The sequence below is a fragment of the Hyaena hyaena genome, unplaced genomic scaffold (genome assembly GCF_003009895.1).
Source record: "Hyaena hyaena isolate Hyena2069 unplaced genomic scaffold, ASM300989v1 scaffold_0, whole genome shotgun sequence".
Classification (NCBI taxonomy): Eukaryota; Metazoa; Chordata; class Mammalia; order Carnivora; family Hyaenidae; genus Hyaena; species Hyaena hyaena.
In genome coordinates, this window is record NW_024080632.1 from 7878838 (window position 1) to 7905151 (window position 26314).

Genomic DNA, 26314 nt, shown 5'->3' on the forward strand with positions numbered 1-26314 from the left:
GGGGGGGGAGGGCACCCTCAATGTCCTGCACGCAGATTAGGGGGTTCACCGAAGTCGTGCTCTCCAGTCCGGATTCCAGGTTTAGGACCCTGGTCTACATATGCCTGCTCGGGGAACAGGGAGTGCGGGAGAGGAAGGCTAGAAGTTGCGGGAAGAGAACATAAGCCTCCAGAGCATCAGCTAAAAGGGAAATGAGGGTTGACCTCGGGCAGGTTGGTTTCCCCGTCCGTAAAAGAGGGAGCGGGTGGCCTGGCGTCTCCCTCTCGGCTGGAGCGTGTCAATAATAAGGCAGAATCTGGAGGTGAGCGGGGAAGGTATCTGCGGCTCCCACCGCGGCCCAGCCTTCGGGCAACGGGGCTGAGTGCCCACTGGGCAGGCAGGACCGTGTTTTCCGAAGATCTGAAACGCGGCCACCCGCCCCTAAGCATAGATGGGACTGGGGGCCAGGCCAGGGGCACGCGATTCCGTCTCCCCAAGACCTCAGTTCTCCAGCTCCCCCGGAAAGGTGGTCCCAGAGAGCTTGGGGCAGCCAGCGCATCACAGAGAGGACCGCACGGGAGAGAGCGGCGCCGGAGGGAAAGAAGGCGAGAGAAGTCAGAGGAAAGGGAAGGGAAGGGGAGGCCGGATCAGGGAGGAAGAGACTCAGGCAGAGCAAGGAAAGGGGAGGCTGGACTTGCGAGAAGCCAAGAAGAGAAAAACTCTGGGAGAAGGAGAGGAGCGGGGACAGGATGGACAGACAGACGGACAGACAGAGACTGGGAGGAGTCCCCGTGGGCCGCGCCAGGTACCTACATGCCCGAAGGGGTCCAGGTGGTTGTTGGTGAGCTTGAGTTTCTGGAAGGAGACCAGCTGCCGCATCCAGTGCGCCCCGGTGGCCGGCGAGTCCGGGTGCACGTATAGGCGGCCCGGCATGGCGGGCTCCGCTTTGCCCGTCACAGACCTAGACCGAGGCGGGGGCGAAACCCACGCAGACTTAGCACCCTGTGGTGCTGTCGAGGGCAGCGGACTAGGAGAACCATCTGGAAATGGCCTGACCCCCTCTCTCCCTGGCATCTGCAAGCCCAGGCGCCCAGAACGCCTGCAGCCAGGCGAGCCCCCCCCCCCCCAACCAGCTCTCTCTTCTTCCACCTCGCTCTTCCCCTGCACCGCAGCCTCGCAGCCTCTTGCCGCCCTCGAACAATCCGTAGGTTCTGGACGCCTGGACGCCCCCCCCCAAAAAAAATCTGTAAGAAAAATTCTTGAGGGCTTTCAAATGGGCCTTCCTCTTGCAGCCCCTGTAAGCTTGGCAGCCACGGGGAGCAAGCCACCCAAGGACCTCTCTCCTCTCTTGCCTGTTTAACTCAAATGCCACAGCCCGGCTTTGCAATTTCATAAAAGGAGGCCTGTTCAAAGCAGGTAACTCATAAAAAATAACTGTAAATGGTTTTATGCCCCCAGAAATACTTCCAGCGCTTGGAAACAATACGCTTTTTAAAAAGGCACAACCCGAGGGTGCAGCAACAGATAACGAGCCCTTTACTTCCCGTGAGCCTCAGTTTCCTTGTCTATAAAATGGGGGCTAATGGCTGCTGCTTCTTTCTCTCAGGGTGGTCGGGAGGGTGCAGAAGCCTCTACCGCACAGTACGAGCGAGCGCAGAAAATGTTGCTTGGTTCGGTGCAGGGGGGAGGGGAAGGGGTTCCCCCCCCCACTCGCCTCCATGCTCTCCTCACCTGCCCACACCAGCACCTACCATTTATTGTCTGCGAACTTGTATCTGTGGTCATCCGCGGGAACTATGTCCATGAGAAGGATGTATTTCGTTTTGGGATTAAGGCCCGTCACCTTCACCTTGTAACTGGGAAACATCCGCCTAGGGGAGAAAAGGAGGGAGACCCCGAGAAAGCCAGGGAGAGAGAGCGAGCGAGAGAAAGAGAAAATCAATGCCAATGTCTTAAAGAGCATGTCCACACGTCTTAACGAAAGAAGCCACGGCCTGAGAAGCATGCGGGAGATGAGTGGCCCCCGCTCCGCTCTTGCCACAATCCATCCCGGGTTTCCCTTCCAGTTCCGGGGAGGAGAAGAGCCCAGAGGTGAGCGGGAGGCTGGTGATTATTTGTAACTCGGAGGAAAATAGAAACCTGGAGGCGAGGGCTTCTGGAGAGAACCAGGGCCTCCGTTTCTGCTCTTTGTAAATACTCTTTTCAGAGCCAGAGAACTGCTTTTTTATTTAGGGGCAGAAAGAGCCTCATTAGGTGAAAAGCTGGCCTCCTCCGCCCAGGCAGGTCGGGCAGGTGCTTTGGATGCTGTGCGTCCATGTGCGGACACCGAGGTGTGTGCGTGCCCTTGGGTCTGCACACCCGTGGGTGCCCATACACCTCCTGTCCTGGCTTCGGGCCTCCACCCCGGAGTGGAGCTCAGCTGGTGACCTCTGCCACCAGCCTCAGGCCTCAATTTATTCCTAAATGCCCCCCACCCCCCGCAACTTCGCCAAGGCGCCTGGCGCCCTTCCTTGGAGACTCTAAACCCTTCGGCCCCCAGCAAAGAAACTCAGAACCCACGCAGGTTTGGTTTCCGGAGAGACGGGGGCCTGAACCAGGAGGGGCTCGGGGTAGGCGGGTGTTTCGGGGTCTACAGGCGCTGTGCCCCCCCCCTTCAGCGGTCTCCAAATTCCCAGCCCTCCCGTGGAGGGGGATGGGGTGTTCCCCGGAAAGCCAGCGGGCAGCCTGTGGCTAGTGGGGCAGAAGGACCGGGCTGCTGCTGGATCCCGGCTCACCCAGGGCTGGTGAGAAGGGGTGAGTGGAGGGAGGCCCTGGAGCCTAAGCCTGGTGGTGTTTATCAGCCTGAGCTCGCCCGCCTGCAGGCAAGCGCGAGGGAGGTTTCCCAGGCCTTTTATAGTTAAATCCCCTCAGCTCAGGCTTGGCGGGGGGAGAGGGGACCCGGGCCGTGTCTTTCCTTCCTGGGGCAGAATAGGCAGAACTCAGTCCTTCAGTATAAACAGAACGCGCCTCCTGGTTCACTCAGGCCGAGCGGGGGAGCAAAAGTTGTTTAATTTCAAATAATAATAAATGTCACCGTTGTCAGTTTATTGCGGGAGGCTTGGGCTGGGGACCCGGGGGGCCTGGTGAGGAGGCTCCCCCCCCGCCCCCCTTTACACACTCGGTGGCTCCGGCCTCCCGGCCTCGCCAGCTTCACGCGACCGTTCGGGCTTTGTGCCCTTGGGACTCGGAGGGCCCCTCTGGCACCCAGGAGGCCTGGGGTGAGGACGCCCCCAGGCCTGGGCTCCTGAGCGCACATTGTTGCCCCTGGGACACGAAGCTGCCTGACCCTCCAACAGCTTCCCCCAGAAGTTTAGTATTTCTAGCAAAAAAAAAAAAAAAAAAAAAAGCAAAAACCCCACAACCCTGCGAGCTTTTAAGAGGAACTCCGGGTGAGTCTCTTGGCGAAACGGCATGTTTATCGGTGTCTGTATATATAGAGCCCGGCCGAGCCCCGGTTCAGTTTCAAAGGCTTCGCCCGCTTTCTATAAACAATGAAAGAGGTAGCGAATACATCCAGCGATTCAGAGTTTGGCAATCGGGTTGGATGCTGGAGCCGCTCCAAGGTCAGGGAGGGTGGGACGGAGGGTGGGAGCCAGGAGTCAGGGCGGAAAGCGGGGCTCATCTCTGTGCACGCTCCGCACCTCCCAGATTTCCCTGTTCTCTCCCCGTCGTCCCGCTTTCCCCCACGACCAGTCCCCAGAGCTCTGGATTCTTCTCCTATAAGAGGTGGGAGCAATGCCCTGTTTCAGAGGCGAATCGAACAAGCATTTCCTCCGCGGGTTGATGCAGGTCAGTGCAGGGATTCTCCCAGCATCTTCATCCAAAATCGGGTCAAGCAAAATACGTTCGTTCTCTCTGCTCTGCTCTAGTCTCTCTTTGCTCTACCCCCACTTCTTTCTCCCCGTCTCTGTCTCTCCCTTCTTTGTCTCTCCCACGATTTGCCCAGGCGCCCCCCCACCCCTGGGCAACAGAGATGGCCTGCTCACCTTCCAGCCTTGGTTATGATCATTTCTGTGCCGACTTCGTGAAATTTCAGCCACAGTTCTCTTTCGTGGAGAAACACCTTGATCCCTTCCATGCCCTACGGAGAGGAGAGAAAAGTCACACAGACCGGCTCCAGGAGCGGTGGGCCTTCCCTTCCCCCAGACTCCACACACACACAGACTTCTTCCCTCCAGAGCCTCGGGCCTCTGAGGCTGAGAACTGCCCCGAGCCAGGTCTGGGGCACCAGCAGACCTGCCCAAGAATCCCAGTGCAAGCACCCCCCAGCAGTTAGGTGCCCTGCTGTCTCCTAACGCCACCAACACAAGGCTAGAGAAAAGTCCCCAGACCTCAGGGTCCTCTAGCACACCCATGGGAACAGACCTAACAGGCCCAGGGGAAAAAAATGGGGGGCCAATCTCAATCTGTTTTAGCCAAGATGCGGCTAAAAGACAAAGGCAAAACGCAAAAACAAACACACGTCATCTCACAAAAGCCCACTCGGAACATTCTCACGTATAGCCACCCCCCATACGCACACACAAACACACAGACGTGCAAATACTACCCGGATGCGTGTTTCATCTCACCATGGCGGTGCAAAGACAGGCTCGAGAGAAAACGCAAATCTAAAAATGTGTCTATCGTATAATAATAGGTCCCCACGGTCCAAAGAGCTCATCCTCCGATGATAATACGTCTGTATTAACGAACCTTCGAGGTTCTCACGTCCAACTTTGCTCGCTTCGAGCTGTTTGGATCACGGGCGCAGCTGAAACCGTTGAACATTTGCGCTTGCAGCTAGAAGTTACTTTCCTAAACCGATGCCGAGAAAGTTCTATGCAAAATTTTCGTTTTGCGATAATCCATAACTGTCCTAATAAGCGGATTTGCTTTTCGGAAAAGGAAATCTCAGTTTCCCACACTGTGTGCCCACTGTCCCCTGGCTCTCTACAGCGACTCGTGCGTTTTCCCAGACACAGGAAGGGGAAGAGAGAGAGTCGATGAGGTAGCCAGGAAGGACATCCATGGAAATCGCAAAGGAGGGCTTTAGCTATGTCCAAATACCTCTGCGGGTCAAGTCCCCCCGCTTTGTGCCCTTTGACACCTTATTTAAAATCCCCGAGGGCTCCGTGGGCCTCCGTGAGCATCCAGAACGCCGGGGAAACATGGCACAGAGCGCACGGCCTAGGAGGCCTCACCCTCTACTGGCGCCCAGCTTCCAGCCAGGGGAGCCTGTGGGTCCCTGCGGCCTCCTGACACAGCCCGGTGCTCCCCGCCACCGGCCAGGGCGGGCCAGCCCTCCAGAGCCCGGCCCAAGACAAATAGTGCAACTCGAACTCCAGGGTCTCCGGCTCGGAGAAGGCGGGCGGAGGCGAGGGCTAAGGAAGATCTGAAGAAGGGTCAAGCCATCGCTCACGCTGGCCTGAAGCAGCCGCTGACCCAGCCCTTAATGAGGTGCTCGGGGCCGAGCCTACACCTAGCGTGGCAGCAACGGAATGATCTGGGCTATTGTTAGCTGACCCCAAATAGCCCAGATAATGAAGGCTTCTCTAACAACTTAAATGTATTGCCCAAATCCTCTGGCCATAAAGATTATCGTCACAATAAAGTGGATTGGAATACGCTGGTACTGGGGGGAGGCAGGGCATAGGAAAGCGGGATGAGCAGAGATAAAAAAGCAAAGGGGGACAATTACCGGCCACCGGCAATCCACCCTCCTCCCCTCCCCCCCACAGGAGGGCCTTCTGGTTTTGCAAAGGGCTCCTAGGCTGGAGAGGTCTTCTTACCTGCTGGGTGAAGGCGGCCTGCGGGGATGAAGGAGACTTGCTGGGGGCCCCTAGCGCGCCCTCGGGCTTGGAGTCACAGGGTACATCCTTTGAATCTGGTTCCAGGGGAGTGTGTGCTAGGCCAAAGCCCTCGTCGGCGTCGGCCATGGTGTGCCCGGCGCCCTGTGCCCGAGCAGGGTCCTGCTCTGAGGCCAGGAAGCAGAGAGAGAGAGAGAGAGAGAGAGAGGAAGGTTGGAAGTGCAAATCTAATGACAGGAGAGCCCAGTGCCCACCCCACCCCCGCCCGGTGTCCAACTACCAGCTCGGCCGTTCGCAGCTGAAGGAGGCAGCGGAAGATCCCGTAATTACTATCATTATTACCCGAGGAGCACGCACCACCTCTTGCAAAAGACCCCGGGTCAGGCCAGGAGGAGGCGAGGCTCGCATCTCCCCTGCGCAGGCTCCCCACGATAAGCCGGCTGCCCGTCAAATTTGTCTGGACTTCTGGAAGGGCCAATAAAGATAAGGCCTGGGTATTTTTGGAAGCCACTGGGCACGAACCAAAAACAAAACAAAAACCTAGTGTCCTTCCGAGAACTGGTTTCCTCCATCAAACCTACAGAACGACATCACCGCTCTGTGTCTTAAAAGTCACCAGGGGAATATTCTCGGCCCGCAGGGCAAAATGTCTGCAATAACCCGCCTCTTGCAAAACCGGGAACCGGGGAGGGGAAGATTTGCAGACGGTGAGACGCGGCCCCAAGGAGAATTCGTGTTCATCCTGTATCACTTACAGGCCTTAAAATTAAAAGTCCTTGAACAGTAAGAGTCCTCCCCTTTCCCCCCACCTTCGGCAACGGTAAAAAGTAAAAGGAGCCGAACCGAAAGGGCCGAAAGCGGCGGCGCAGCGGCGGGGAGGGCGGCGCGCTGCAGGGCGCGGGAGGCCGGCGCGCTGCACCCGCGGGGGCTGCGCGATCCCCGGGCTTTCTCCGCTCTCCAGCTCCGCACGGGGGTTTTGACGAGCGGCCAGGCCGAGAGCAGCTTCTCGGAGCTTCGGCCGGGCCTGGCTCGCTGGAAGTGCAGGCCCCAGCTCGCGGCCCGGGGAGGACACAGTGGGTCCCGGGTAGATTCTGGGCTTCGGGCGCCGGATGGGCGTCCTAGGGCCGGCGCAACGGGGAGAAGGGCGCGGGGCTGCACGCTTAGGAGGCTGGAACCCGAAAAATAACAGCTGCAGGACTGCTCCAGCCCGGAGGAGCCTGCCTCCCCGCTCTGATGGCTTTCCAGTCTCCTCCACGTCTGCAAGCAGGGATTTCCTCCCTCAAACCCCCGCTGGCCTGAGAAGGGGGCGCCAAGGATGCCCCCCCCCTCCAAGGCTTAGCAGCCGCTTAAGCCAAAATCCGGATCCCTGCAGTGGCTGGATCCCCGGAGTGGGGCCGGCGAGGACGGCTCGCGAGGCCCGGCTCCCAAACAGCTTCGCTCGCCCGCCGCCGCCGCCCTCGGGGTTCGGGAGAGGCGGGGAGGGCAGCCCCGCAGCCGGCTCGCAACAAAAGAACGCGGGGCTGGCGTCGCCCACGTGCGCTCCCTGCCGCCGCGGGCCGCAGGGACCGTGCCCCGCGCGCTCCGCGGCCGCGGTCGCCGGCAGCTCGGGGCTCGGCGGACGCGAGCCAGATGCGCTTTGACAGAACCAGGCCGCTCGTCCCGCGGAGCTCCCCGCCGCTCGGCGGGCCGCGCGCCTCCCCGCCGGGCTCCGCGCGCCCGGGCGCCCCGGGGCCCGCGCCGGGTCCCCTGCAAAGCCGGGTTCTGCGGGATCCGGGCGCGGCTGGGGTCGCCGCCGCCGCCGTCCCGCGCCTCCCGGGGCCCGCGCGGCCGGCGGGCTCCCTCCCGAGCCTCCCGGGCCGTCTGCAAGGGGCGGTTACCTCGCTCGGTGAAGCCGGTGCATTCACCACATCCCTTCTTGCTCCTAGCAGGGAAGCCGGCGGCGAGGCGGGGGCGCGGGCATGGTGGCTCCGGGGAGGGGGGTTATGCCGGGGACGGCTCGCCCAGACTAGCGGCGACCGCTGCCTACAAAGGATCACCCACCGCTGGAGCCTCGGCAGCGACTGCCCACCTCCAACACACACCTCCTCGGCTTTGCGCTCGCTCGCTCGCTCGCTCTCCCTAAAGGCTTCCAAGCTGTCCGGCGCCAGAAGGGCTCCAAGGAACGCAAGCGGCAGCCTCCGGGAGCACCCTTGATGGTAGAACCTCAGGGCCCCCTCCTCACTTGCACCCCTCTGGAGTGAAAGTTGGGAGACCGGAGGGAGCGGGAAGTAGGGAACGGTCAAGGTCCTTTCTGAGCGCCGCTTTCAGGGTTAAAGTTCTGGAATCTAAAGAAAAAGAGCCTCCCCCCCCAACTCTCTCTCTCTCTCTCAGAAATACAAGCCGACTCAGCTGAGCTCAGTGACGTTGGGCTGCCTTGATGCTTTACAAAGTACTGAAATTGCCTATCCAACTAGCTCCCACTGCTCACAGCCTGCCTCTGCCTCTTTCCCGCCCCCCCCTCCCTTCCCTCTCTCCCTCCCTCTCTCTTCTCACTCCCTCCCCCAACCACCTTTTCCACTAGATTCCCCCGAACACTCAAATCACTGCACTGGTCTCAAACCCAGACCAGAGATCACCCCTCCTCTCCACCCCCTTCCCAACCTCCATCCATCTCCGCTTCTCCGAGCTGGGCTCGGTGGCTGCAAAAAAATTCTGCACAAATCATCGCAAACCGGGCCGGCTTCTGCCCGGGAAGTAATCTCGGGGACTCGGCTGTGAAGAGCAAGGAGTCTGACCGCCCTATGCTGCGCACGCGCGTGCGCGCACACACACACACACACACACACTCACACACGCCTTGTGCCTCCTCTAAAGACTGGCCTGCGTTCTCCCTCCACCGCTGACCTCAAGACAGAGCCGCGTGACCCCGCCTGGCCGGGCTGGCCGCCGAAGGCCCCCCTGACATCTCTCCCCTCCCCACTCACCACCCGGACTCTCAGCGACTCCAGGGTGAGGGCAGGGTGAAGGTGCACTGGGGTGGGGGGCCCGAGATCAAAGATGCCAAGAAATTGCCTTGGGCTCCCACCCCCGGGGCCACCAGACCTCCCGGGCTGGAGATGTTCGCGAGGCAGTACCCAGTTTTATTAAAATAATCAAACAGTCATTGGAGACTGGCTGGGGTTTTCATCTCCGCTGGGCCCCTCTCCCTGCCCTCCCCCTCTCTGAAATGTATTATTTTGAGGGTTGAAGAGGTCAATAGAAGCGTAAACACAGTGAGCAGGTCTTCGCTGGAGCAGACCCAGTCTGGAACACCAACCACTGATGCTCAGAACAAATGTCAGGGTTCCCTTGGTTAACCCCCCACCCCGTCTCCTATACCCCCCCCCCCGTCGCCTTGTTCTTTTCAAGGGCTCTGGTTAGAGACAGGGGCCTGCAGGCCAAGGTCTGGGGAGAGGCAAGGAGAGGGGGAAATGCCCTGGAGATCGGAGGGCCCCGCTGGGTGTAACACATCGCTGCAAAATTACAAAGCAGCTTGTCCATCCCTAAAAGTGGGGCCGTGCGGGGGAGAAAGACCAAGCCCGGCATTTGCTCCGCTTCTCTCTCCGCCTTCCAGGTTTGTTTGCAAACAACCTTTCAGCAAGGCGGTTTATTTATTTGTGAAAACGCCCTCACCCTTCCGCACTGTCAGCTCAGAGAACTTTGGGCTTGCTAAGGAGGTGACCCCCCTCCATCTCCCGCCCAAAATGGAAAACAAAGGTGGCTTCAGGATGAGCTTGATTCTCTGCATCTCGGGCAAAAGGAAGGGGAAATACGGAAAGACCTCTCCAATCCCTTTAAATTCTCCGAGATTTGCGGATAAAAGAAATCCCCATAAATAATTCGGAGGCCCCCTCCCGGGAGGGCAAAGCTGAACTCCCCCAAGTTGACTGCCTAGCCAGATTCACTCAGCCGGTGGAGCGCAGTTTGTGCCGGCCACCACAAGAAACTGGAATTTTGAAACCTCCAACGGGAATCTGTTCTTTGCCAGGCAAGACTCCAAGGCAAAATGCAAGGAGTGCCTCCTCATTTCCATGGTGAAAAGTAGCATCTACCGGAGTGTGCATTCGGCAGGGCCGAGTTGCAGCGGGAAGCCAGGAGGCCGGAGGCACGTCAAGTGCTGAGAGCAACCTACCCTCCCCCCCATAGCTGTCCAAGGGGACACTCACCTCCAAAACTCCCACCTCTTCTTTCCAGCGCAGAAGCCAGCAGTGAGGGCGCCTTGCTGGGGAGTGGGGGGGGGGGGGTTCAGGTGAAGCGTTTGCAAAGGACCCCCAAAAGAGACCCCGTCTAGGCCAAGCCTTCTTGCAGCGTCTGTCAAGAGGACTAGGTACCTCCCAGCTCGAGGCTGGTTTGTGGTCTTCGACAAATTAAATATTACTATTTATTACCAGGCACACCCCAATAAAATAAAGAGGCAACCAGGCGATACGGACTATCTCACCAGCGGCTGCACCTATAGGACTTGGAGACGTCACGAATCACGCAACCGGCCCGCGCGCTGTCACGCTCGACTGGGGGGCAGCGGCTCGGGAGGTTAATTTCTGTCCGTCTTCGCCTCTCAGCCCCGGGTCTGCGCAGCCACAAGTCCCCGACGCCCGGGCCACGGGAATAAATAAAGAAATAAACAAACCCAGCGCTCTCCGGGGGAAATGCGGGTGGCAAACATCAGGCACAAATAGAGCCGAGATCGATTTTCTTAGGGAGGGGGAGGGGGGAGCTCTTGGCGAAGGGAGGTGGGAGCCAATCTCAGCCCACGACTGGGAAGAAATCAAATTGTTCCGAGGTGGAACGAAGTCCCTTGGAGGAGTCACGAGAGTCCTCTTATTATTTAAAAATTATTTTTTTCCGAGGAGGAGCTCTCGGCGAACGAACACCCAGGCGCCCGCTCTAACTGGTTATGTGTGGGACGCGGTAACTCCGTGCCTGCGCGCAGTCCTGCGTACACGTAATTACCGGGTTATCGCGCAGGGGAAATGAGACCCGGGCGTTGGAGGGAAGGAAGAGGGTCGTCCGCAGTGTAGCTTACTGAGAAAAAAAAAAAAAGTCCACTCTGCGAGAGCACCTCTAGCCAGGGCCGCGGACGCAGTTCGTGCCAGCGCGGCCCCGGCGAGGGGCGGGGGGCGAGTGGGGTCGGGGTACCGGAGGTGATTTCTGCAGAGAAGAATTACAGCGACCGGGCCTGCAAAGGGCGAGGCGCTCGGTTTTGTTCTGGAATAACGATTATCATTATTATTTTTGCTCTCATCAATGGGCCTAACTCCGAAGCGCCCCGCTGAGGATGCGCTCCAGCTTTCGCGCGCAGCTGGAGACGCGCCGGGTGCAGTCGGGAAGCGTACGGCGTAGACGCCCCCGGCGGCGCGGAGCGAAGAGCTAGGCCTGCCCGGGGGCGAGGCAGCGAGCGTCGGGCCTTCCGCAAGGGTAAGCTCCCCGCCGAGGGGCCGAGGGGGAAGCGAAGGTCGGAATCTGGCCTTGCCCCCAACTTCGGGGATTCCATCCCGGGTTTCGCTCCCCCCTAACCCCCCAGGGCTTTCCGAAGCGCGGCCTGGCTCCAGGCCGGGTCCTTCCGGGGCTGGAGCGGCCGCGAAAAGTCAGGAACGCGGCTGAACGAGCCGCCTTGGGACCTGAGGTCAGGCCCGCGGGGATCACGGGCAGCGCTTCCAGCGCTGGACGCGGGCGCCCGGGGCGGCCGGGCCGCGGACTCAGCCGCTTCCAGCGGGCAGGACCCGCGTCTCTCCTCCCCGCCGGGCCGCAGTGGCTTCCCCCAAGTTCTCTTTTGTTTCCCAAACGGTGAGCTATTCTCTTTTCCCCAATCCGAGCCCCTTGGGGTGAAGCGTTCGCTCCCGGGTGCCCAGAGCGCAGGCCAAAATCCTTCGCCCGAGGCCTCGAGGTGGTTCCCTTTTGATCCCCGGGCTGAGGTCGGCCGGAAGCGGAGGCCTGGGCCCCGCCGGGGCTGGAAGGGGAAGGCGAAACCCCGAGCGCGGCGAGAGCTCCTTTCCCCTTGGCTGCCTCCTCTCGCATCTCCGGCGCCGGGCCCCAGCTGCCCTGGGCTCAGCCCGCACGGGATTCCGCAACCTCAGCTTCCGATAGCCGCTGTCCCAGACACTCTGGAAGCCCGGGCCACGGACCGAATACAGTCCTTGACCAGTTCTGAGCATCTTCCAACCTTTCCCCCCAGTCGCTGGGGCGGTAAGTTCCAAGGAGCCGCCGCGCACCAAGCAGCCTCCCTTCCTTCTTCAGGAGGGTCCCCGGCTTCCCTCGACCTGCTCCCAGCTGGGTTCCCCCCGCGACCCCCTCCCCAATTGCGTTTTCCTCACTTTGCAAAATTCTAGCCCTATTTCTAATATCACCCTGGGTAGAAGAGTAGAGGTTCCTACTTTAATTTAGAGTCCAAAACAAAGCCGAACAAAAAAGTAAGGGGAGGCCGCTCTTGATATTTTTCTCGCTCCTGCCTCTGTTTTTAAAGAAAGTTGAGTATTTTTGAAAGAAAGAAAAACCACCGTATTTCTTGCCTCTCAAGAAGAAAAAAAAAAAAAAAACTAGCTTACGAGGACACCATCTTTTCCGCTTCTTTTTCCAGTGCGTCCCGGCCTGACTCAGGGCTCCCCCGGAGTCGGAAAGTAGGGAGAAGACCAGAAAGGACTGGAGAAAGGAGTAAGAATCACCACGCCAATAGATACGACAATCGAAAGTTGGACCAACTCGGTTTTGCAAAAGAGGGAGTCCGTTTTGGCCTCACGGGGAGAAATTCCCTCCTTCTCTCTGGGGGTCACTTCCCCTCTTGCCTAGTTAAATCTGGCCCTGTTATATTTCTTCCAGGACCACGGTATCTCCCTTCCCCATGTTTCAGCCCGTTCCTGCTTTCTTCCCTTCTGACCGGAAGCATCTGGGGAGAATACTGGCTATGGCTATTATTTTAATATCCCATATTCTCCTCCAGCATTTTCGCCGAGAATTATTGCCGCTACTGTTCTGATTCAGGTTGGTGTTCTTCCCTGTGCTTTGGAAATATTCCTCCCCGCTCCCCCAAGTTTGGCGGATGAAGCCCTCCCCCCAATCAGGGTAATAAAATGAGAAATAGAAGGTGGGAGCGCCCGCCCGTTCTAGAAGCCCCGCGGAGATCTCAAGGCTAGAGATTTACCAGCTCCCAAAGGGCAGAGAAGGTGGCTGGGATGTAAAGGGCTGTCCTGTTCTGGCCCCTCCAATTTAAGGAGTCTTCAGTGGAGGAAAAGGGTGAGTCTTGGCCTGAGGGAGCCTGCAGCCACCTCTGAGCCCGAGGGCTGCACTGCGCCGGAGAACTCCATCTGTACCCGCAGCCCAGAACCTATAGAAAGCCCGCCACCCCACCCTGTGCGGCCAGCATGTGCCCACAGCCCCCAAAGACGCGGGGGAAATATATCCTAAATTCCAGGGCTCCGACCTGCTAATACCTCCCGGGTCTGGCGGGGAGGCTGTCTGGATACCCCCCTCCCTCAACTGGAGGGTGCTGTGGAAACTTGGGAACCCGCTCCTCTCCAGGGCTCTGGAAAGACAAATTTTCTTTGGCAAAGAGAACGGTGTCGCGCTGTCGACACGGCAGACTATTTTTCTTGTTCCCTCACAAGGGTTGGTGGGGGGCGGGGGGGAGGGAGAAAAGAAAGCGAGAAAGAAAGGGAAATTAAATCCACACGTGTTAAGCTTGCTCAAAGGGCCGGATTCAAAACCAGAGACGAAACTGCGACTCCAGTTCTAGCTGCCCGTGGGGCTCCTTCCAGCCCGGGCCTCACCGAGCACGATGTCCACGCCGCCCGGAGAAAACTCAGTCTGATGATTCATAAAGCGCTTTCTTGAAGGGGGAAGGGGCATGGTTCCAGGCCGCGCGGTAGAGGCGGAACCGCAAAACAAAGCGAGGAGATAGTTGTGATGCTAATACCATCCCCCACCCCCACCCCCGCACCCTTTTAAGAAAGTTCACCTTGCTACCTCCTAGCCAAGCCGGTGATTCAGGTAACATTGACTTCGGAGCCAAAATGATCCAGGCCAGTGATTTTGGCAATTCCTACGGTCTGACCCGGCTCTCTGACTTGGACCTACCTGGGTCAAGAGAACCTAAACAGTTGTTTTACTGACCCCGCAATAGCCTGTTTAATAATCCGCAGGGCGACACCCGCGTCCCTTGCTTCTCTCTCTGGCAGAGAAACTCGTCACGGCAGCGGCTGCAGGCCCCAGCCTCGCGGAGGAGCTCGGAGCCGGTGCAGGGGAGGGGGGTGTGGAGGACAGGAGCGGCCACGCCGCCGGGAGCTGCGAGTGAAAACTCTAGTAATGACCTTGAGGAGGTGAAGGGACGCGTGTGGGGGTGCGGGGTGACGAGGGGGGCCAGACCCCAAACTGGATGGATCCGTCACCAGAACGATTGCTTGGTCAAGACCTCTAATTTTTCTTCCCTTTCAGCCCCGAGCCTCGGCCTCGAGCGCCGCAGCGGGTCCCCCCTGGCCTCCTGGTGCTGGGTTTCTGGTCTTTGGGGGCATCCCCGACCAAAGGGTCTGGAAGCAGGGGCCCCCAGATGCCTAGCTGCTACCTTCGCGCCCAATCACGCCCGGACACCCTGGGGTGAAACTGACCAAGGCTTGTCTCGGGTGCAACTGACAGAGGTTGGTGGCGAAGAAAAGTTCCTGGTGATCGTTTCTGAGGGGACCCTTGGCTTCCTGGTCGCCGTGGCAATGGGGGATCCCGCCAAATGCTCTCAACAACGGAGCACCCGCAGGACCGCCGTTCTGAGGTCTGTGAGGTTCTTCTTCCGCCCATCGCTCTTGAACTCCTGGCTTTCCGCAGCCTCTCCTCCACGGATTCAGCACTGAATTTTCAGGACTGAAAATCTACTCCTCTTTTGAAATGGAGGAGAACATCGAGATTTAGTGTCATCTCTGCGGGTGGCCTCAGGGTCTGGAGCAAAAGCTCTCACTCGGAGTTGACGACTGTGACCTTGGAGAGGTGCGCCCAAGGATGCTGTCACCCAAGCCCGAACCCCCAGATTCTCAGCCAGTGACCTGGGACCCTGGGAGGGCTGAGTCTCTCTCTCTCTCTTCACATATACTATTCACCCCAACCTGCTTTCGAGGCTCCCTGCCTACATCCTTGCAACCCTTTCGCCTGCCTGGATTAACATCTCAATGGAAGGAAGGTCAGGAACTAGACTTTTGTGGCTTTTGTGTGGGCAAGGCCTTACTGAGAGAAAGAATACACGATACCCCTTTTGGAGGGAACGTTTTCCATTGTGGGCGTAACATAAACAACATTAAAATAGCATGTTGGCCTCCATTGCTTTCTGCTTGAACCTGCAGGGGGAAATAGCCATCTTTCTTCTGGGGACGGGCAACGCACCATAGAGGCGACTTTTCCGTCTCCATTTTTCAGGCAGCAGGCCCCGAGAAAGAGCCAGGGCACCGACCGGCTTGGAGGCCATGGAGGGAGCTGGAGAGAGAGAAAGGACCTCAGAGAGAAGCACTCCGGGCCCATGACCTCTGCCTGTGGGTTGGGGTCCAGGGTGATTCTTCCTCTGGGTCCTCCCATCTTGGTTCACTCTCTGCGGGACACACCAACGGTCTCCAGGCCGGTCAGGAAAGACAGAAATTAACTCCTGTCTCTCAGCTTCCGGGGGGAAGAGGGGGAGGGCGTCTAATATACCCCCCCCAGCTCCCGGCTGGCTCGTAAGTGCCCCCATCCACCCATTTCAGGCTGAGCCCCAGGCAGCCGCCCCCCTTCCTCACCAGCATTTTGCACTACCGGTTTCAGAAAAGTCCTGCTTGAGAACCCGTAGCCATGATGCGAAAAATGTGGATATTTGAGGCTCGAGGATCGGCTAGCGTTTGAGGCGTCGATGATAGCTAACATTTACAGCAGGCCGGGAGCTGTCGTAAGGTAGTTTCACTCACGCATTTATCTCTAAAAAGCTCCATCAGGAGATGACTCCTGGGGGTCTGGCCACAGCGACCCTCTGGTGGGATTTGAACCCAAGCAGAAGCCGGGAGCAAGTCTCTTACACGGGGGAAGGGAGGAGGTCCGTTAAATTGTGGGAGCATTTTGACGCATCTAAAAGCACATGCGGTGAATCTAGGGCCGCTGCTGAAGGCTTAGTGACTGGGGTGATGGCTCAGATCAGTCTGTCGGGTCTCCACCCCCTCCCCTCACTCCCTCGGAGGAAGCAGAGGAGAGAGCCTGTGTGGACCTACAGACCCAGATTCAGGAGAACTGAGCAGGATGGGAGAGAGGATAGGGAGGTGCTGGCGTTCTCCCCTTTAAACCTCAGCGTTCCGTTCCCAGACGGCCGGCCGGCAGAGCCTCAAGCCAGGACACTGGAGGAAGTAGGAGGGAAGGGGGAGGGGAAGAGATGTGCATGGCTCCGTTTTTTGAAAAACAGATAATTAGGTTCAGAGAGGGTGAAGCTCGCTCGGGTCACACAGCCTCCGCGGAAATGCACCCAGATCCTCGCCATTCCCTAGGCTCTGCGCCTCCAGCTACAGCCCGAAAGGAGACCCCAGCTGCTTCCCCAGGGCACACGAAGCCGTGCCCGTGCCCACGAGTGTGAGTGCGTGGGTGGCTGTGACTCAGTCCGCCCCAGGGCGCCCCTCAAAGGCAAGGGCGTGCGGGCCATCCCAGACGCCCAGCCCTCAGGGTGTGGCCCTTCCCTCTGAGCGTCTTCCCCGCTGCATTTCTGGGCATCTACGGGAGTCCGGGTCCCATTGGTGGGTCTCAGGAAGGTTCCAAGCCTTTTAGGGGCTCCAGATCCCGGACCCCGAGACCTGAAGTCAGTCCTGAGGCCTCCCTGGGGGCGGCCTTTCGCTTTTCCGCTTCTACACCCTTCTTCTTCTTGCCCCTGGCTGCCACAAGTTAGGAAGGGAAGGACTTCTCTAGAAGGTAGGGACTCTGAGACCCAAAGCCTGAGAGGAGCACCCCCATTGGGAGGCCCAAGGGGTCCCCACTCTTGAGTTTCCTCCACCTGGCACCTGCCCGCCCCTTAGCCTTCTAGGGACTGTCTTCCCGCCCGCCCCCCCCCGCCAAGATTTGCTGTCTGTGACATTGCCACCTCTCCCGACCCCCCTCCCCCAGGATGCTGGCACACAGACTGGGCTGTTTCCCGTTCCTCCCGGAACTCTCAAAGGCCAGATCCTTACCACCAGCAGCTTTCCAGACGCCAGCCCCATTTGAGGGCACCTGGTGCATCTTGGTGAGTGCGCAGGACCCAGGAGTGAGTGCCTGGCCCCAAACAGCAGGGGGAGCCTCCTGTGTCCCGACCGACCCCTGTCCCCCATCGCAGTCTCCATGTCCTGTAACAAAGCGGGAGGGTCAGCTGTCCGCCCGGGCCCAGGGGCTGGGTGTCTCCCTCTGTGTGACTGAATAGGACATTATCTGGAGTCTCTCTGTTTGACAATGTGTCGTTTGAAGAGAAACTGTGTGTCTCTGCCATCGTGTTAGTTTGTATACGTATGTATACGTGTATATATATTTTTTCTGTCTACCCCCTTACAGGAGACCACCTGCGAGCCCGCCCCGGCCACGCCCCAAGTGCGTGTGGTGCCACCCCTCGTGGGTGTGGTTGTCATTGTGTAACGCTCCGCGTGTGTACGGCCTTCCCCCAAACATCACCACGGGTCCAGTGGTGCCCTGGGCTCATAACCCAGGGAACGTTCGGCCCCCCTCCATTTTTATTGACCACTTTTATGATTATTATTTTTACCCACAGCTCTAAGTGGAGGCCTGCAGGCTGGGCCCCCTGGAAAGCAGCTGAAATTCTGCCATTCAGAGGGGCGTCCACAAGGCGGCTGGGCCACCAGAGTCTATATTTGGAAACAAATTCCACAGTCGTTTTCTGGGAACTGGGCGAGAGGTGCCTGGGAGTGGAGGGGACAGTGTCCTCAGCGGAAACCCCTGTCCGCACCCCGCTTTGTGCTCCGGGGAAGCCCCCACACCCTTGGTGGGTTGGCAATGTCAGGTGCGAGAAACGTACCCCGATATACACCTTGACAGTGGATGGAGCAGGGCTGGGGCGGTGAAGACACAAACACAGCCCTCTTCCTGGCCCCCAGTGCGCCCCATTCGTGCCCACACTCCCTGAGCACACCTCCAGGGACCCTCTCAGCCCCCCGGGGGGACAGGGCTGACTCTAAATTGTCACCATGTTTACTTCTTGGAACTTGGTTCCCAAGGGATCCAGGGGTGTGGACTGGCTGCTTCAGCCCTAGCAGCTTCTGACCTTGTCCCCTGAGTCTGGGGGCCCAGCGGGCTCCCTCCCTGGCAGATCTGACCCCCAGGGCGAGACTGGAGGGGTGGCGGGTGACTTGCCCAAACCCTTCTGGACCCTGGGAGAGAGCACAGCGCTCGCCTAGGCCTTTGAGCCAGTCCTGACGGTCCCTCCAGCCCTGAAAGTCATTTCTGAGTTTCTGGCTGAAGTGGGCCCCATGGTGCCCGGAAGGAAGTCCCCTTTCCCTAGAGCAGTGGCCTGGCCCCTCACTGATGCCACTTGCAGGCAGGGCACGCTGTCTCCAAGAGCTCAAGCAATAAGATGCCCCAGGCCCAGCCCCTTGGGAGCCACCCACAGCACACACGGCCGTGCACAGCCTGCTACTGCGGGTACAGGCAAGGCAGTTCTGTCTCACGCACACACACACAACCACACAATCACACAGTCACGGCAGGCGCAGCCATCCACCACACACGGCGGTGGCCCTCGTCACATCCGTCGTCACACATTCACACGCACACCCTCCCTGATCCCGTCTCACACACGGATACACACACACACGCCTGTCCTCAGCCTCACACCACCTCACACAAATACCTACAGACGCACGCCGTCTCCCACTCATTGCCACACAGCGGCACCCCGAGTGAGACCACACTCTCGTGGTCACACACCACCGTCCGCAAGCTCACGTCTGCGCAAACGCGGACGTGAACTCAGCCGCCCAGACGCTGGCCGAAGTTCCCACCAGCACACAGCCACGCCCAGAGCGCCCCACACGCAACGACAATCCTTCCCCTGAGCCACACACACCAGCCCGCCCCCCCGCCCAATCCTGGAAACGTACTGGAGTGGGCGACACCAGGGATCATTCTCCGGGGCCCGGTGGGGCTCTCTGGAGGGAGCCCATGATGGAACAGCCCCACCCAGACTGCGTGTCACCAGTTCCTGAGGCGGAGGAAGGACGGGCACGTCCTGCAGCAGGTGAGGGAGAGGCCCATCGGCAACCCATCTCTGTCCCAGCACCCCCCGCAGAGCCCCCCACGGCTTTGTCCCAGACCCATCCCAGAGGGCAGGATGCTCCCTAGTGGGCTCTTCATGCTAACTAGTCCAGCTCTAATTTTACATGTGGGGAAACTGAGGATAGGGGCTCCCGGGTGGCTCAGTCAGTTAAGCGCCCGACTGGCTCAGGTCATGATCTCACGGTTTGTGAGTTCGAGCCCCACGTCGGGCTCTGTGCTGACAGCTCAGAGCCTGGAACCTGCTTCAGATACTCTGTCCCCTTTTCTCTCTGCCCCTCCCCCCTTCTCAAAAATAAACATTAAAAGAAAGTAAGGCCTTGCATGAGCCAACCCCTGCCTGCCCCTCTCACCTCATTTCCTGGCCTCCTTTCTTCCTCCACATTCCCTCTACCTTCTCCTCTGTTCTTCATTTGTACCAACCTTTGTTTCCACCCCAGGGCCTTTGCACATGCTATTCCCACTGACTCCCCCAACTCGCCTCATGGCCACGCCTCCTATCATTTTTGTTACGGGCCTGCTCATTATCTGATTCCTCATGTATCTTCTGTCTCTGCTTTCACATTGACTCTGGATCCGTTTAACACCTTCATATACTTTATTCAGCAAGTACTTATCTAGCATTGACTGTGTGAATGGGATGGGCGCCATGATCTTTGTCCTCAGCAGGGATCCCCTTGGGGGACAAGGTCAGGAGCTGCTTGGGGTGAAGCAGCCAGTCTACACCACTGGATCCCATGGGATACAGGAGGAATCAGTGAAGGGCACACAGGACTATATCTGCTCCACGCAGTAAAATAAGGACAGACGTCTGCATGGTGGTAAGTTTAGAGGGGGGATAAAACCTCTAAACTATTTATTTATTTATTTATTTATTCAGCATGTTATTGGTTTTCTGAGCCTTGAAGCCCTGAAGTGCTTCCTCTCCCGCTGCCTCAAGTGTCCCTCCCCCTTCCTCGTGGCCTTTCTCTTGTCCACCCTTCTGTCCGTCCCCAGGAGCCTGGAGAAGGGACCAGTAGAGTGAAAGCGGTATCTTTATAGGCAGAAAAAAACCATGCTTATCGAGAAAGCTTTGTCCCGTCTCCCCAAGTGTCCCTCACTGGTCCCCACTGCCCTCCCTGCCTTCCGGCCTCTGCCCCGCCCCCCACCGCCCTGCCCTTCCCCGAAGGAAAACCTCCGTCAGGAGGACCTTTGTGGGACCAGGGGCGGTGCTGGGGGAGGGGCCCGGACTTCTCCAAGTGGGTTTGCTATGCTACTATTTAATGATGCCAAATATATTAAAGTCTATACTCTAGCAGCCTCTTAAATCCGTTTATGGTCCAGGCTAGACCCTGGGCTATAATAATAATAAAAATAAAAGAAAGGATTTATGTAGCCCGGTTGCGTTCCCATCACTGGCACAAAAGAAAGAACCATTTCTAGCTGACCTTGCTGGCCGGTCGCCCGCCCTCTGACCTCCTGTTTCCCTGGTGGGGGGGGGGGGGGTTCCCAGGGGCAGGGTGGGGAGAACCGGTTCCTCGTGGGACGGAGTCAGGAAGCCGCAGGAAATGTCCACTTAAAAGAAACATTTGCTGGGCTTTTCTCCGACCCGTATTTCCGGACCCATCCCCCCATTTCTCTCTAGGGCTCCTGGAGAAGGACTTTCTTGGGCCACAGTACAAGGAGGGCCAGGGACTGGGAGTTGAGGGAGCAAAGGTCTGGGCTGGAAACGGCCCCCAGAGGCAGCTCTCACCTGGTCCTCCAGCCCCTGGGCATTGTTATGGTTCAGGTCCCGACCCTGCCACTTCCGACTTGTGCGAACTGAGCAAGCCTCTTCGCCTCCCCGCCCCCCGGCCTCAGTGTCTCCATCTGTGCAATGGGTCTCATAAGAACACCAGCCTCGGTGGTTATTATGCGGGAAAAAGAAATGATCTATGGAAACGTCTGGCCCAGGCTTATAGTAATGAACGTGTGAGTGAGGACCACGCACGGGCTGAGGAACGTGACCTTCTCACAGTGAGTGTGCACATCGCAGATCGCAGGGCGAGAAGAGGGGGGACAGGAGGTCAGGGACAGGGCTCAGCAGCCGCTCGTGTATCTGGCCCTGGTGAGCAGTACTACCCCCGCTGGCATCTGGAAGGAAGAGCCAGGTCTCCTCTGACCAGGGTTTCTGGGTCACAGGATGCAGGACGGGGGTGGGGTGGGGTGGGGGGAGGACGAGGTAAGAACACTCAGGGCCTGGTTGGAAGGTGGGGCCTGGGGTGGGGGGGAGGGAAGGGAAAGAGAGCAGCGCTTCTTTTGTGGCTTGAATATCGGGAGGCAGGGGCCCTCCCTGTGCTACTTCAGCACCCCTGAAAGTCCGCTGAGGACCCCAGTTGTTAACCACGGACTTCCACGCCTGGTTGCCCTGGGAGAGAGCCCTTCCCTTCATCCCCCAGCTCCCAGAACATGAAGAAATGACCACCATGAATAGCTTGAAAGACCGGATGGAGCCGGGCCCTCTGGCTTTCTGGTCCTGGCCTGGGTGTGGATGAAGGCCAGAGTCCGGGGTTGGGAGTGAGAGTATGTGAGAGTATTCCAGTTCTCGGACAGCTGGGGTACAATGCTCACTTCCTGGGTGCCCCCCCCCATCAGGAAACTACAAGAGATTGGGGGCTTATGGAAGCTTGATTGCCTGTAATGACCCAACTTATTTTTATTTTCTTTAATGTTTATTTATTTTTGAGAGAACTCGTGCAAGGGAAGGGGAGAGAGAGAGGGAGACACAGTGTCCGAAGCAGGCTGCAGGCTCTGAGCTGTCAGCACAGAACCAGACGAGGGGCTCAGACCTGTGAACCATGAGATGGTGACCTGAGCTGCAATCAGACACTCAACCGACTGAGCCAGCCGGGGCCTCTAACGACCCAATTTAGTGCTGCCCTGTATTCATACCTTTGTACGGCTGCCGCCCACACTGAGTCTGGACGTGGCCTCTGCCCCCTGCCAAGGCCAATGACAGTAACACAGGGGACATCTTGTGCATCTCTGTCTCCCTGCCATCTCAGCACAAAGGCAGGGCTCACCTGACAGAGGATGAGACACACCACTGAGTCAGCCAACTGTCCCAGCCGGGGCCCTGCGTAAGTAAGACAGCCCCGTACAGCCCAGGAAAGCCACCTCGCTGGCCGCCACTGACCACGAACACCTGAGTGAACCCCACCCGGCAGACCCGACGAGCTCCCCCAGACTCACAGGAGCAAAACGGAGCGACTGTTGAAGCCTACGATGTGGTGGTTGCTTGTTACATGGCATTATCGTGACAGTAGGTAACTGATACACAACTCTGATCTGAATCCAGCCCCGACTATGCCCACCCCACCTGTCTTTGCACAGGAAGGAGTTTTAAGTTTCTGGCTGCACCATTTCAGCCCGAGTTCGATTCCCAGGGTGGTTATTTAAAGCATCAGAAATAGATCGGTGCATCCAGCTTCAAACCAGGGAGACTAGTGTGGACCGACAAGGAGCGAGGGAGAACTCCTCAAGGCCAGGCCTACATTGAACCAATCTCCTGGCTCATCAAGAACACACAGACCTGGGGCGAGTGAGGCAGGACTCGGGAGCTGCTTCTGAGAAAAGCAATGGCAGCCTTTCCCTCGCACGGCTGCCAGGCCACAGAGAGTGGCATCCCTCTCCGTCGGCTCCAGTGCCCCAATTTTCCCTGGGAAAAAACCCCTCCTTTACTCGTCTGACCCCAGAGACAGCCAATTAGCATATTCCACCCCTCAACCACAACGATTGGTTCAGCAACAGGCACATGTCCAAATTTTATCCAATCAGAGGACTTTTGCCAGCCATACAGAAAGAGGCCAATTTCTACCCACTGGCAGGTCTGAGGATGGAAGCCTATTGCTAATGCCACCATCAGACAGGAAGCTGCCCAAACGGGCAAGCGCTCTGACATCCCCAGGACTCTGTTTTCTCACGTGTAAACAGAGGATAATAATTGCATTCCCTTGTAGAATTATCGCAAGAGTTTCGTAAGATAATCGATGAAAAGCACCCGGCGAGGGATCTCTAAATGGTCCCTGTGGTGATGAATTTGGTGCAATCACTGGGCCAGATCAGTATCTGATATTTAACCAGTAACTAAAATGAGCAGATACCTAGACGTGTCTCTGAGATGCTTTCCATGTGCACGTGGATGCCGGCAACCGTATTGTACTGCGTAGCCTCCCAGAAGCACTAGTAAAAATGCAAGCCCGTCTTTCCAAGCCAAGAGAATCCCGACCCTAATCGGACATGTTCTCTGGCTTGCTGTAGGGACGGTAGTTTGAAATGAGCCACCCTGAACTCCCCCTGGTCACCAAAGGCACACAAGTGGTCCCTGAAGGAGTCACAGCCCTCAATGAGCATCAGCTGAGTTTGGACCAAGTTTACGCTCAGGATCCTCCTCAGTGTCTCCCTCCCTGTGGGGCTGGGAGGCACCTGTAACAAAGCACCACAGAGTGTGTGGCTCATACAACAGAAATGCACCATTTCCCAGTTCGGGAGGCTCCTCTGAAATCAAGGTGCCAGCTACAGTGTCTGCCTTTTGTGGTGTTTCCGTGTACAAATTTCCTCTTTTTGTATGGGTATCAGCCCTATTGGATTAGGGCCCACCCTAATGACCTCTCTTAACTTAATTATCACCATAAAGACCTCTCTCCAGGGGCGCCTGGGTGGCTCAGTCAGTTAAGCATCCACTTGGGGGAGGGGAGGAGCCAAGGTCATAATCTCGAGGCTGATGGGTTCGAGTCCCCCCCGGGGCTCTGTGCTGACAGCTCCGAGCCTGGAGCCTGTTTCGGATTCAGTGTCTCCCTCTCTCTCTGCCCCTCCCCTGCTAATGCTCTCTCTGTCTCTGTCTCTCAAAAGTAAATAAACATTGAAAAGAAAACAAAGACCTCTCTCCAAACAGAGTTACATTCTGAGATATGCACTGGGAGTTAGACCTTGAATGTAGGAATTGGGGGGGCGGGGCGGGGAGGGCACAATTACACTTGTAACAAGGTGGGGTGTACCCTCTGTCCTTGCCCACAGAGCCCGTCCAGACATGCGGGAACATTGCCAGTGTCGGGGTAACTGAAGTCGGCGGGCATGATGGGTCAGAGGGCAGTGCCCACGTGGGGGGCAATCTGGGTCCACCTCTGGCCACGTGCACTGGATGAATTTCTTATTCTCTCTGAGCCTCACCTTCCTCATCTGTAACATGAGCTTGATGAGAAAGGGAAGACGCTGTAAGAATTAGAGGAAGTGACTTTGGGGAACCAAAGGTGCCTGGCATGTCGCTGGCCAACAATGTGGTGTGGTTTACAGTCCAGAGATCAGGGTTCCAGTCCAGACACTGACAATTACAGATCACGTGGTCTTGGTAGATTAACAAACTCTGAGCCTCAGCGTCTTCGTGTCTAAAATCAAGATCATTTTAGGATTCACCTTATCATATTAGGGAGATCGTTAAATGACTATCTAATTATGTCACCTACATGGGCACCTGGGTGGCTCAGGCAGTTAAGCCTCTGACTTCGGCTCGGGTCATGATCTCACAGTTGGTGAGTTCAAGCTTCATGCTGGGCTCTGTGCTGACAGCTCAGAGCCTGGAGCCTGCTTTAGATTCTGTGTCTCCCTCTCTCTCTCTGCCTCCACCCTTCCCCCTCAAAAATAAATAAACACTTTTAAAAATTAAAAAAAAGAGATAATTTCAGGATTCACCTTATCATATTAGGTAGTTAAATGACTATCTAAATAATATGTGTCACCTACATGGGCACGTGGGTGCCTCAGTCGGTTAAGCATCTGACTCTTGATTTCAGCTCAGGTCTCTGAGACTGAGCCCCATATAGAGCTCTACACTGACAGCGTGGAGCCAGCTTGGGATTCTCTCTCTCTCTCTGTGTCTCTCTCTCTCTCTCTGTCTCTCTCTCCCTCTCTTCCTGCCCCTTCCCCACAAAAATAAACTTTAAAAAGATATGTGTCACCTACACACACCTAAATAATATATATCACCTACATTCCTGAAACCCACTGAATGCTCCGAAACTGTTAGTGATTTCCTGTCACCCCGTTTTTCCCCCTTAGTGCCTGCTTTCATCTCAGTTTTGCAGAGCGGCTTACGTACGTATCCAGTGGCATGCATCCTCAGAGCTGAGCCCCACTGAGCAAGACAAACTACCCAAAATTTCTGCTGCAGGCCCCTCGGCTCAAGTCTCTAGGGAAAAGTTGGACCCATTTCTTTGGAAAGAGGAAAGTTCCAGATGAGACATCAGCTCGGGCTGCATTCCCAAGGGAAATGTCTGTAAAGTGGCAGTGAACCCAGTTAGGGTTGTAACGTGTAAAAGCCCAAAAGCAAAGGTGTAGGTTTGAACACCGGGAGACAGCCAGGTACTGTTTCGTTGGCTGTCTTGGTTGAGTCTTTTTTTTTTTTTTTAATATTTTTATTTATTTCTAGGAGAGAGAGACAGCACGAGCAGGGGAGGGTGAGAGAAAGAGGGAGACACAGACTCCAAAACACGCTCCAGGCTCTGAGCTTGCAGTCAGCACAGAGCCCGACGCAGGGCTCGAACCCACGAACCGCGAGATCATGACCTAAGCGAAAGTCGGACGCTTAACCGACTCAGCCACCCAGGCGTCTCCTGGTTGAGTCTTTCAATCACCCACCCACTCCCGCTCTCATAGCTCAAGAGGTGGCCACGCCTCGATTTCTATGAAGAGACAGCGAGTGAATCTGTGTTGACCCGTCTCTCCCATGAAACATCCGTGATTTGCTTGGAACAACTTATTTTAATGAAAGAAGATGTCTGTGCAGCCTGCTTAGGTCACAAGGACTATAGGCTCTTTTTCCCAGATATTAGTCTCCGTTTATTTCTATCAAAGCCTTATCTGCCCTTCTACACCCCTAAAGAGAAAGCGAACGGTAGAGGGGTGCAATAGACCAAGAGGCGCCCCCAGGAGGTGAGGAAGCAGTAAGGAGGCAGTCCTGCTCAGAGCTGACTTACAACTCTTCTCCCGCTGGGTCATGAAGGCAGTTCAAGGCGTGGCCCCGAAGTCAAAACGGCTCGCTTAATGGTTGGGAAATCCGACATGGGGCCTTCCACTTCCATGTCCACATTCTGGCTGAGAGTCACTCCTATCTGCCGGGGGCTGGGTGGCCAGAGGGTCGAGTGGGGAGTCAGTCACTCACACCAGCCACAGCGCAGTAGCCCTGGACAGTTGCCCGGAAGGTGCATTTCTGCGACCACTCAGGGATTCCTGCGGACATTTCT

The 26314-nt window shown here is 57.3% G+C and overlaps 1 protein-coding gene across 9 annotated transcripts in view; it reads right to left on the minus strand.

The window, feature by feature from the left end:
- TBX5 (T-box transcription factor 5) overlaps nt 1–26314 on the minus strand; it is an 87760-nt gene that overhangs the window by 38409 nt on the left and 23037 nt on the right. For 2 of the 9 annotated variants that reach the window (XM_039217836.1, XM_039217443.1), the window contains exons 1-5: nt 7685–8204; nt 5790–5974; nt 4005–4099; nt 1731–1850; nt 793–940 (exon numbers count right to left, since the gene is read on the minus strand). In XM_039217836.1, coding sequence (XP_039073767.1) covers nt 793–940; nt 1731–1850; nt 4005–4099; nt 5790–5936 — 510 coding nt within the window. In that variant the 5' untranslated portion in view covers nt 5937–5974; nt 7685–8204. Of the gene's footprint in view, nt 1–792; nt 941–1730; nt 1851–4004; nt 4100–4589; nt 4674–5789; nt 5975–6087; nt 6142–7684; nt 8205–8447; nt 8533–9991; nt 10040–26314 lie in introns of those variants that run through there. The other 7 variants (XM_039217704.1, XM_039217653.1, XM_039217511.1 and 4 more) reach the window with 6 other exon arrangements.